The 12,680-nt window shown below is 42.7% G+C and overlaps 1 protein-coding gene across 9 annotated transcripts in view; it reads left to right on the top strand.

The window, feature by feature from the left end:
• The window catches only part of SPART (spartin), a 65,673-nt gene that overhangs the window by 38,321 nt on the left and 14,672 nt on the right, over positions 1 to 12,680 (top strand). For 4 of the 9 annotated variants that reach the window (XM_037012216.2, XM_073229331.1, XM_073229309.1 and 1 more), the window contains exons 2-5: positions 5,536 to 5,683; positions 6,186 to 6,967; positions 10,007 to 10,204; positions 11,986 to 12,153. In XM_037012216.2, coding sequence (XP_036868111.2) covers positions 5,677 to 5,683; positions 6,186 to 6,967; positions 10,007 to 10,204; positions 11,986 to 12,153 — 1,155 coding nt within the window. In that variant the 5' untranslated portion in view covers positions 5,536 to 5,676. The remainder of the gene's footprint in view (positions 1 to 5,535; positions 5,684 to 6,185; positions 6,968 to 10,006; positions 10,205 to 11,985; positions 12,154 to 12,680) is intronic. The other 5 variants (XM_037012235.2, XM_073229316.1, XM_073229347.1 and 2 more) reach the window with 2 other exon arrangements.

Here is a 12,680-nt window from a genome sequence, read left to right as displayed (position 1 = left end):
AATCTTCCAGGGCACAATCAACTTGGAGATACAGGTACACCCGAGGTGGTACTGCTTCCATCTAGAGTTCCTTTATCATGCCTGCCTTCTGCCTTCAGACCTGGGCCAGACCCGTTTCTTTCTCCATGAAACACTCCACGTTCCCTCTACCCACTCCCGTTAACCTGTAAGCATAGTAGGACCTCTAGCTTTGGAATCACATTACATTCATTTTCTTAACAACTGACTATTGAGTCTAACCCTTCGAATCTGTCTTTTCCATTTACTAGTTGTGCCCTTGACCATGCTGCTCAATGTCTGTAAAACATTTTCTAAATCAAATATTAACTTCCAAGGATGTGACGGTTAAGTGGAGCTTAGAACAGTGCCAAGCGTATCCAGAAAACTTACTGAAAGGTAGTAAATTATGATACTTCCAGGAGTCAGAACCATGTGCATTTTATGTTGGCATGGTAATATAGTAATGAGTGGTTTTAGAACAGTTCTTTTAATTTGCTTGTGAACCCCCAAGATAATTTTTATCAACCTCTCCCCTTTGCACATGTTTAGGTTGCTTTCTAGCATTTTACATCACACTTCCAAGTAGTTGAAAAGGAAGCAATATTCCACTTGGTATAGATACTGACATTTTAATATAAAATTGGTACATCACTCTTAACTGTATCCAGAGGAGTGTAATATCACACTTTTATATCCATCACCATCAGTTAAAAAAATACATGGTATTTTACATAGTTCTTTATTCTTAAAATTGTACTTTGATTTTTATCTTCCCCCAACAGAACATAATCTTAATGTAATTTATTCTTGAAAGCTTTTTATTATCATTAGTAAAAATATTTATAAATTGAAACCAAGTTTTTAAAATTTTCCTGTGACTGTAACTCTGGAATTTTTTTTCTTCTGGGTTGAATTATTCCAAGTAGGAATAGTTGTTCAGAACAGCATCATGCCTGATAGATTTTGATGAATAATAATTAATATGAAGGGTAGAAATCTTGTAGAAATTTATGTCTTAATGAGATGGAGAATTAGAGCTGTGCTTATGTTAAAATTGATACCTTTCACCGTTTTTGGACTGTTCTATCCCAGTGGCTTTTCCATCCTGGGGTAATGCAGCATGGTAAAAATAGGAATGGCTAAGAGGTATGACTTTATTTCGTAAAGACTGTGAAAGGAGCGGGAGAGAGAAAAAAACAGCGTAACTGGACTGTAAGCTTATCCCGGGCACATCAGTTTAGCGGAGTGACTAGGTGGAAGCGGAGGGCTCTGGAAGCTTTTTTCTTAAGATTATACATGTTGGAATATGTTCCCCTGAAAAATCTTCATGTGCCACAGGGTACGAGTCCCCACCTGAAGACCATTCAGAGCCGCAATTATCAATATGGATGATCTTCCTGCCCAGGGCATGTTTCGGCCATGTTTGGGGGTACGCTCAGCGGCCCAGGGCAGGTGAGGGGGTGCCGCTGGCTTCTAGTGGCTTCAGTGGTAGAGACCGGAAGTGCCGGTAAGCGTCCTGCCGTGGATTCCCCAGCCCCAAATGCAGTCAGACCCAGAGCGGGAAGCTCTGCTTCAGAGGATTCGTTTCGGAACCAGACTGTAACTCTATAGTCTAGGGCAGTGGATCAGTAGACTTTCTAAAGTGCCAGACAGCGAATAATTTTTGGCTTTGTGGGCCGTATATAATCTGTTGCATATCCTTGTTTTCATAAGCCTTGAAAAATGAAGGGTAATTCTTAGTCCCAGGGCCTTTCAAAAACAGAGGACCTAGGATAATTAACCTCTCTCAACCTCAATTTTTTTCACTCCAAAGTAGTAATAATGCCTCAGGAGTTGTTTTTAAGGATTAAATGGACATTTCTAGCATAATGTCCAGCACACATTAAACATGCTGTAAATTATGCTTGGTAATGTTGGTGTCACGTAGCTTATAACAAAAAAGTGGGTGCCAAGTCACCTTATTCAAGTCAACTGGACAAATGCAGTGATGCTGGTTAAGTTACTAAATTCGCTCACACAAGCCTAAATTTAGCCTTTGCTGTCTTGCTTTCTGAACTCTGAGCCCCCTTGTACCCTAAGGAAGGTGAAGTGCAGAATACCTATCCCTTGGTTTCCGAGGGAAGAAAGGCGTGGGATCTGTGGAAAGGGGAGGCATTGTGATGACATGGCAACAGAATAGAATTCCAGGGAAACGGGCTGTCAGTTCTGCTAGGGGGTTTGGGTAGGGCTTGGAAGGTAGGTCTGGATATGGTCCATTGTATATGATTTCTAAATCAGGGAGTGTATTCTTTTCACTGCTGTGGGGCTGCTTCATGAAAAGGCTGTGACCAGTGGTTTTGTTGCTGGGCAGCCTTGTCTGGGGAGGTCTCTCCCTGTGCGCCAGGTGAAACCTCAACCCAGACAGAGGAGGGCTCTTGACTGATCGGGAAAGAGTTCTCAGTCAGGTCAGGCAAGGGCCAGCATAAAGGAATTCATTAAAGTGAGAGTGGTAGTGAACGCAAGTAGCCATGTGGGAAGCAGAGAGCAGGGAGCACAGCGGGGGAAAGGTTGGTCGAGCTCCTGCTCAGCGTGGGGCGAATGCCTTGTCAACTCCTAATCCTAAAGCCAGGGGCGCCTGGAGCCCAGTGTCCCCTTGATCTGGCCAGTAAGGGAATTATATCCCTACCACCCTAGAATCTGGGGGAGCCTTGGAGCACTGGATGGAGTGAGATTATGTTCTGAGAACTTCCTTTCCCCTGCTGGTCTGAAATAAACCGGGGAGAGAAAAAGGATCGTGTTGAGACTAGAAAGCTGAATGAAATAGCAAAGTGACAGAGACACTTTCCTCCAGAGTGGGAGGGCGGTGAGTTCTTGTCTTTGCCATGGAAAAAGAGTGAAGAGACGAAGGGCAATAGGCTTATTATGCACAAGAACATTTATTTGATAAGGCAGTACACACTCAGGAGTGCAGGCAACCTTCGGAGGTGTGGTTTAGGGTTTGGGGTGTGGTAGGGCCTTTGGGGGAGGGGTCTGCATAAGGCATGTGGTATACAGGTGATTTCATAATTCCTTTGAAGTTTTGTTTTAAGAATAGGGTTATTTAGGTGACTGTGTTGATCTGAAGCTCAGCGTTTTTTACCCACATAGGTTCATTTACACTGTGGAGGTCTGTCTCTCTTCCTGGTTACAAAGTTACTTGCTGAAGGGACTGGAAGAAGGGAAGGACAGCATGTAGATTAAGTTAAAGAATAAGCTGGGCCTTTTTCTCAGGCTATAGATTTTACGGTGGCATGACCCTTGTTCCATTTCCCTGCTCAATCTCAGTTTATTTTTCAGGTTAGAAAGTATGGTTATCACACTCAGAAGCTTGGCCACAGTTTCTATGATGCTTTTTCTAGTACAGGTTTTTGCTAAAATAGTTTTGAATCATTTAAATCATCCTATCATAAGTTTAATAAGATCACATGAAAAGAATCTCTAAACTGCAATGTCTACTGACAGTAGGCTTATATCACTGAGATTAATTCCAGATTCTTTTTACTTTTTTATTTTGGCTGTTAGAAAATTTTAAATTACACATGTGGTTCACATTGTTATCTGTTAGACAATGCTGCTCTAAGGATTCTGTTTGCTTTTAAAAATTAGTATTTTTTTACCATGTACATAGTAATAACAATTAAATGTTTTTATAAGGCTTGCAGTGAAAAGCAGAGGTCCCACCACACCAACCTAGCTCCTTCTCCCAAAGGCAACTTGTATCCGTTTTCTTACCCCATTCTTTTGGTCTTTCTGACTAACTCTCTAAACAGGATGAATATATATTGCCACTCCTAATTTTTCAGTGTTTTAGGTATTGTGCATTAATTTCCTAGTAGGAAAGATGAAGTTTTAGTTCTTTTATCCTATACCACATGCACACAAATTTTCTATCCATTTATCATCTCCCATTTTTTTGATATAGTTTTATCATAGTTTTGCTTGTATCAAGACTTATTGTTTATATATCATGACACTAATCAAAACTGAAATATGCAGCACCTTTCTAGGTAAGCATCTTTCTAGGTAAGCATCTTGTTTTTCCTGGAGTTAATGACTGTCTTGATTTTTATTCCCTTAGTTTTCTGTGTATTTGTCAGTGATTAAACCGTGAGTACTGCTGTAGTTGTGTGGATCCCTTCTCAAATCTTAGAAACACACTTGCTATTCTACCAGTAGAGACCTATCTTCAATTCCAGTGTGAACTGGTTGCATAATTGTCATTTGGGGAACTCCCACCATCAGCCTTGGATTCCTTTCCACAAACACGGGATCTAAGCCAAGATGTAATAATGACTGAACAGTCACTTGGCTGGGTCTGCAAGTTATATTTCATTCTTCATCCTCCCTCTTTGTCCTTGTAATGGACAAAGAGGAGTTATGGCTTTATTATTTACCTGTTTTATTAGGGATAACATAACATGCATACAGTGCACTAATCCTAAATTTACAGCTTAATGATTTTTTAATGTATGTATACATTCATGTAATCATCACTCAAATCAAGATAGAGACCATTGCCTTACACTGTAAGGTCCCTGCATGTCCTTTCAAGTCTATATCCACCACCTGTAATCACTGTTTTCATTTCTATCATCATAGACTAGTTTTGCCTTTTCTCAACTTTGTTTCTGTAGACTCATGTAGGGTGTAGTCTCTATGAAATCATCTGTATCTGGCTTTTGCTCAAAGAATTGGTGAGCTTCATTGGTGTTGCAGGCACCAGTTTTTTGTTTTTAATTCCTGTGCATTATTGTGTAACTATATTACTATTTATCCCTTCTCCTGTGGGTGGACATTTGCATTGGTTCAAGTTTCTGACTTTTGTGAATGAAGCTGCTTTGAATATGTCGTCCATGTTTTTAGTGTGTATAGTCATTCATTTAGGTATATACCGCCAAGTGAAATTGCTGGGTCGTAGAGTGGGTGCATGTTTATTTAGCTTTAGTAGAAATTGCCAATTTTCCAAAATGGCTATACCATTTTTCATTTGCACCAGCAAAATATGAGAGTTCTAATTGCTGTCTCCCCAACACCTGTGGGTCTTTCCAGTTTTAGCTGTATGATAAAATATAGTCATGTTGTGGGTTTTAGTTTCATTTCCCTGAGGGAATAGTGTGTGACACATCTTTTCACATGCCTTTTAAATATCCTCTTTTATCAATTACCTGTTCATGCCTTATTTTAATAAAAAGAATGGCTTTACCTTTTTAATAATCTTGTTAGAGTCATTTTAATGGAGGTTTAGAAGGGACCAGGGCTGTCTGGGTATGAGTAACCTACCACCTTTAACTGGAAGTCAGGTAACTTTATCCAAATATCATCCAAATATTTTTCCTCATTTCTGTCCTCCAGTGTGTGTCAACCTCATGTTTAGTTATTTGGATATAATCTGGATTTATATTATAGTGAAGTTTAGAATGAGACTCTGGATCCAACCTTAAAGACATATGATAGGAAACTCTGAGCAGCAGCTGTATTCTGACTTACTCTCTTCTGTCTTTAATTAAACATCTCTAGGACCAAGCGCATTACTACCTGTCCCTGTGGCAGGTGCGTTCTGAGCGCTTTCTCTGTGTCGGGGCAGCGGAGGGAGGACCGCGGTGAGCAGGACGGCGGCCGGGCTCCTGTCCGCGAGATACATTCAGGTAGGAGGAACGCATGACAGGTAAACAGATTGTTGCGCCCCGTTTCCTTGAGTCCCCAGGGTGGAGCCGCAGCCACCAGCCTCAGTCGGACATGTAAGAGCAACACAGGTCTTTATTGCTAGTTCCAACTAGGGTCTCAGTGGCCCGTCAAAACACAGGACTCGGTCTGAGACCCTGAACAAAGTTCCCTTTTCTGCGTTTATACTGTAGCTTTCCAACGGGGGTGGTTTATTGTGACCTTAGCTGATTGGCTGACGGAGGGTTGCTGGGCAAGTTTTCCGCGGGAATGGGCGAGGCTTAAGCGGGAAACTCAAAATGGGGGACGCAAAACAAAATGGAGGGACATAGTTATATTCAAGATGGCGGACACAAAATGGAGGCAGGGGTCATGTAGGGGACACAGCTATTCAAGATGGCGGACACAAAATGGGGGCACATATTCAAGATGGGGGACAAAATGAAGGCAGGGTCCCACAAAATAGCTACATAACACACTTAAACATACTATTTCCTGTTGTGCAGACATGGAGGAAGAGCCGCAAAATGGAGAATCTGCTGAAATTAAGATGATAAAGGAAGCCTACCACAAGGCCTTTGTGTATGTTGACAGGGGCCTGACTACGGATGAATCAGGGAGGAAGGAGGAAGCAAAGAACTACTACAAGCAAGGAATAGGGCACCTCCTCCGGGGGCTCAGCGTCTCCCCCGCGGAGCCTGAGCGCGCGGGGCCCGGCTGGGAGCTCGCGGGGCAGATGCAGCAGCAGATGCGGGGCGCCCTGCAGAACGTGCGCGCCAGGCTGGAGATTCTGGAGAAGGGCCTGGCCCCTGCCCTCCGGGGCGAGCTGCGGGAGGCGCCCAGGCTGTGCCCGGAATTTCCGCCCAAAGACACGCCGGCCGCGAGCCCCGCGCCGCCACCCGTCAGCGCCCCGCCTCAGCCCGCCGACGGGGGCGCCCCCGCGCCGGCCGCCCGCGCACAGACGCCCCCCTGCCCCGGCCCCGCGGAGGCGCCGCCCGCCTACACGCCCCAGGCCGCCGAGGGCCACCACACCGTGTCGTACGGCGCCGCGCCCGGGGAGCTCGCGGTCGGAGCGGGCCTCTGCGGGAGCCGCGCGCAGCCGCCGCCCCTGGAGGCGCTCGGGCCGGACGCCGACGAGCTCCTGCTGATCCCCAGCGGGGTGCAGATCTTCTTCGTGAACCCTGCCGGGGAGGTGAGCGCCCCCTCCTACCCCGGGTACCTTCGGATCGTGAGGTTCTTGGACGGGTCTCTGGACGCGGTGCTCGGCCGTCCGCCCGGGCTGCTGCAGGTGAGCCGGGCAAGACGGAAGCGGGGTCTGCGGTGTGGGTCGGGGTGGTCATGACGTGCCCGGGCCAGTCACGTGCGGAGGGTCGCTGCGAGTTCTAGTTCCTCCCTAAGTGTATCCCGCGAAGTTCGTGCGCCTTGAGTGTCTGCGCTTTTGTGTTGGTAGCCTTGCCTTTTCTCTTTTTTAAGATATAAATAGTGGTTGTCATGCACGGGCGAGGCCCACCTTCACCTCCTGGGGGCCTTTGGGGGTCACACCTGGGACGGGGAGTGTGCCGTAATGTGGGCAGAGGCCAGGGACGCAGTTGAACTTCCAGACAGGTCAGCTCTCATCTGTTCAAGAATTTTCCGACCCAAAATGTCAGTCATGCCAGGTCGAGAAACCCTGGCCCGGGAATAGAGGCACTGACGGTTCAGGCGGAGCTCCAGCATGGCCGGCAGGTGAGTTTACCGGGGTGCCCGTGGCCTGCGAGCGAAGGCCGGCGCCGCGTCACGGTGGGGGCCGTGGCGTTGCTGTGGAGTCAACGGGGCGCCCTGAGGGTGGCGGCCCAGAAGGCCCGGCAGTGACACGGGGACGCGGCGCCGCTGGGCTGCGGAGGGAGCCCGTCCCGAGGCTGCGCTGCCCGCGTGCGGCGCCCCTGCGGGCGCGCTCCCAGGCCTCGGCCAGATTTTCCATGGAGCGAACTCCAAAGCTGTTGAAAGATAGCCGGGGACTTCTGAGGAGTGTATGGAGCGGGTATTTGGAGGCCTCGTTGAAAGGAGACTCTTGTTGGACAGGGAAAATACTGTGAATCCCATAGGCTATTTCAGGAAGGAGGCCTTGACATGAAAAAGGCTCATTGTGAAGAGGATCATAAAAGCTCTGGTACCTTCTGCGGATCTGGTGATAGAGCTGCATTGTGACAGTGGAGGTTTTTAAATCTCTGGGGCCTGGGATACTGGACGTGTGGACGATGAGCATCGGAAACACGACCTGGGTGCACGAGTTCAACTGTTACTATGACTTGTGCTCTAGTAAAAATTTGTCTTCCGTGCTTTTGTTTTCAATCTTTCTAATACCTCCTAATGTTGGCCCTAAATAAAAAGTAGAATCGTACCCAAAGTTAAATTTGAGCCTCTCTAAGGCTCTCATTTGCCTGCATTCGGTTATTTGTAGCAGTGGGCATTACCATGTGTTTGCTGAATGTTTTTGTTCTAAAAACACTCCAAGTTTAAGAAGTTAGATATGATTTATTTCTTATGCTGCAAAAATCCTTATTGGTCTTTTTAGGAAATCAGACATTAATTTGGTTTTCAGTAGGCAGTCTTAGAATTCTGGGGCTTCTAAAAACTATTTTTCTCTTGATTTTAGTTTTAACATGCTTTTTATAGGTGTGTTATAAACGTTATTTTTAAACCTATTAAATTTGTAGCCAGTTCATACAGAATAAGATGCTAAGTTCGTAAGATCGCCCCCTGAAAGTGCACCCTGGAGAGATCAGCCTGTGGTGGAGACCCCACCAATCCATAAAAATTTACCCTGAGCAAGGTGCATAAATGATGAATTACTCCAGTTCAAAGTGACCAGAATGTGATTAATTTTAAGGATAAACACGGTGTATGTAGTAAAAGAAACCTTCTCCAAACTACGCATTTAAGTATAACCTTTACATATTTTTTGGTCAAATTCATACTTCTGCTATTACTTTTAATATTCTCTTTAAATGTCTCACTTAATTTCATCCTAAACTGTAATGACTGTGAAATTGAGGAAAAGATGTTGCATTTTTTCCTGATACATTTTAAAATACATTAACTAGTCAAATTTAAATAGTTTGTGTTATTACTTGAAATCATTTAATATACCACATGTTATAAGTCATACTGTGGAAAACACAGTAATTGGTTCTGTTCTAACTTGTCTGAAATTTGATTTTTATAAACGATGGAGAATGGTACTTGAGATGATTGAAAAAAAAAAAAGAATTTGAAAATGTCCATTACGTATTTTCCAGGAAAGAGTCAGACTTGAGTACTCTGATTCTTGCACATTTCTATTCTGTTGGTCAGAAATGATGGTTGCATGCCAGCATTTTCCGCTGGTTGTATGAAAACATTGTGCCCTTTGACTCATGGTCACAATACATATTTTGATAACTGTCCTTATAGGTTTCTTAATATTAGGAAGACAGTGTTCTGGATGAAGGGCACAATTATATTCTGGTCACTCAAAGAATGTATCTCATGGAAATGAGTACATTTGGAAATTCTGATTCAAACTTAATTTCTTCTGAATTTAGATCTCTGGGTGAGCTGTGAGCCCGAGTCTTAATGTTCTGACATTCTGACCTCCCTAACATGACATTGCAGGACAGCTTTGTGTCACTTTGATTGAACTTCACAGTAGGTAGTGAATCCATAAATATAAATTCATGTTATATTCTAGTTCTGTCATAACAGGTTTGGGTTTAGTAAAAAAAAAAATTTTAACACTATGAACACTGGATATCTAATTAAATTGTTTGGCTTCTCTGGTGCCAGATTGCATGTCTTTAAATCCCAACTTGGTTAACCTCTCTGTGCCTCAGTTCTCTTGTACATGAAATGACAATGCTAACCAATTTCGTGGAATTGTTGTGAGGATTAAATCAATAAATACATGTAGAGTACTTGAAAACAGTTTGATTTTACTTATTTTCACAGAGGGATGTCCGATTTGAATAATAAAAACTTTATATTGACTATTATTCATTTAAAGCTAGACTATTTTTGGCTAACAGTGGGCTTATTTAAGGCCACCAGTTTTAAGAACTGTGTAATTAGTGGAGCAGTAACATCTTTCCAGTTAGTACAGTTCCTGTGAGTGGTTTGCAGGAAGATCAGACTAGCAAATACCTAATTTTTATTGAGGATTTGTTGATAATGATAGGTATATTTCACAGCCTTGTAAAATGCATTTGAGACTGCAAAATGTTTATTTTATGGCACAACAATTTTTACAACTTCTGTAAACACCTCATTTTTCTATTCATTGATTTTTTTTTTTTTTTACCTAATCTTTCAGGTTTGTGACTGGTTGTATCCTCTAGTTCCTGATAGATCTCCAGTTCTTAAATGTACTGTGGGAGCCTACATGTTTCCTGATACAATGTTACAAGCGTCTGGATGCTTCGTGGGGGTCGTTCTGTCTTCTGAATTACCAGAAGATGATAGAGAACTCTTCGAAGATCTATTACGACAAATGTCTGACCTTCGGCTCCAGGTAACTTGATTGATTATCTTCAGGATGAAAATCCACTGTAAGATAAGCACTTGTGCTTTGAAAGACACGGCAGTAGGCTCTTCTGGGAACCGAGGTCGGAGACTGAAGGGTTGTGAGTGACGCAGGCCCTTCCTCGGGGCGGCCGGTAGAGCTCTGTGCGTGCTGGCCCTCGGTATCACCACTCTTGCTGCTCAGTTGGAAAATTGAGCTAGTGAGACTCAGTGTTGGACATTTGAGGGATGGTTGGCATTTTGAGGAAGAAATGGGTTTTGTTTGAGGGAATTATCTTTGTTTTCATGGCACTTCAAGAGCAAATAAAGAGAAAATAAAGTGTGACTTAAAATGTGGCCAGTCCTCCTCATTAGCTTGTTTCCTCAGCCAACCTGATTACTAGGTGTTCTTGTCCATCCTGATGTAAGACAAGAGGGGAAAAATATTTTTTATTGTGAATATTGATAGTTATCTGGGGTCGAATGAGATTGACAGCCTGCTGGTATAATGTTTTATTCTCCTTCAATCAATAAGTATTTAGAATCCATTATTTAACCAGGTACTGTGTTAAGTGGGATGGGAAGAGAGAACAGGAGACCTGTAAAGATACATATATAACAACTCCTATTCTCTAGCACCTTATACTCTGTTAAATATTCACAGAACAGTGTGACAGGTGATTAAATAAAAGTGTATACAAAGTGCAGGAAGGTGATTGGAGAATTTCACAAAATAGTTTCCTTTGAGTTTAGTCTTAAAAGATTTCTCCCTATTTTCTCAGGAAGTGGAATACACTTCAATCCATACCTATATTCAAAAGATCAGAGATGTTCAACAGCTGAGTAAAAGGTCAGAGAGTCATCTCAGCATTAGATTATGTGACCTTTATATGAGAATGACCTGGTGATCAACATATACTTGAGCATAGCCCGTGCTAAACATTGAAGCTATGTCAACAAGTTAGAGAATCCCCATTTGGAAGTGTGTGTAGCCTCAGCGGGCTCATGGATAGGAGTTTACAAAGGCAGGAACATGGCCAAATGGATATGGGTCAAGTCTTGCTGTTACTGGCTGAATGCAGTGACATTCTCAAGTATTCTAGACCTAGTATGGAGCTGTTTCTCCCTTCACCCTCAGACATTCATTGGACCTTTATTACTGGGCTTCAGCAAATAAATTAAACTAACATTTAAGTTATATGTTTACTTTGTTCAGTTTTATTTTTGGTTGCATGTTTACTCTATTGTCCCAGAACTCCCCACTATAAAAAATTAATTACTAGCTATCATTTGACTTGTCTTTACTCTTAAGCATTCATTCAACAAAGTGTATGCCAGTAGAAAACCTCTGCTATTAAATTCAAAACAAAATCAGCCTTCCCACAATGCAGAGTAGTTAAACTGGATGTTTTTTTGTTAATTGCCTATAAGCTAATTTAGTCTTATATGTGTTTCCTAATATGTATTAGTTGTTACTTAATTAAATACAAGCGTAGCTCCATCATTTATCAATAACATATCGATAACTGCTATAAGTTTATATTTTATACTTTGTCTTTTGAAATTTGCTTTAGGCCATATTCTGTGAATCAAAGAACTCAAAGGTTTAGGTTTGGTGATGGGATAAAAAACCAGAGTATAGGGGAAAGGCAAGTGAAAGTAGTTGTGCTTGTAGAATCCAAACGCTGACATTTGAACAAGTGTATTACTAGAGCCTTGTGTACCACAGCTCAGAGGAAAGCCATCTGCGAGAATTTGCCTTTGAGCTAAACTTAGACTTTTACTCCCAAGGCCAACTGGAACCGGGCAGAGGGGGAAGATGAATTCCAAATCCCAGGAAGAGAAAGATCCTCCTGGGACCAACTGAAGGAAGCCAGTGACACCGATGTGAGAGAGTTGGGCCCTTCATTGGACCAGGATAGTAAAGATGTACGTCATAAAGGAAAACGGGGGAAAAAGGTAAGGAAAATAAGTAAAAAAGGCAAGAAGGGGTGTATGTGGGTTCTATTCCCATGGTGCCTTTCACTGGTTTCAATTATTTATAAGATCTTAACTCTGTTTACTAAAATAAAGCAACCTGCAGAATCACAGAGTGATCACTGGTAAGATAATTAGAATCAACTTTAATATTTCCCTTTGCAAGTGTTTGTTACTTAAACTATTTTAAAAGATACTCTATTTTGAGGTATAGATTTCTTTTTAACTATTTGGAAGGTCTTTATAGTTACACTAATGACACGTATTCTTTTGTATTGTTCTCCGCCTTCCTGTGCACCAGCTTCTGAGCAGAGGTGTGCTTTTTCCTTACGCTGCCATTTTTATTCAGCTCCATATTTCCTCATGGATGGTCACCAGGACAGAGAATGTGTTTTTAAACATGTTTAGTAGTTTCTTGTATCATGTCTCACATTCTGAGTTTATGATATTCTCTAAATGGTAAATTTGGATTAGAGTTCAGTAAATATTTGAGTGTTGGAAGGCTGAGC

The sequence above is a fragment of the Manis javanica genome, chromosome 1, assembly GCF_040802235.1.
Source record: "Manis javanica isolate MJ-LG chromosome 1, MJ_LKY, whole genome shotgun sequence".
NCBI lineage: Eukaryota > Metazoa > Chordata > Mammalia > Pholidota > Manidae > Manis > Manis javanica.
The sequence above is the reverse complement of the archived record's forward strand: the minus strand, read 5'-3'. Positions and strand labels throughout refer to the sequence as shown.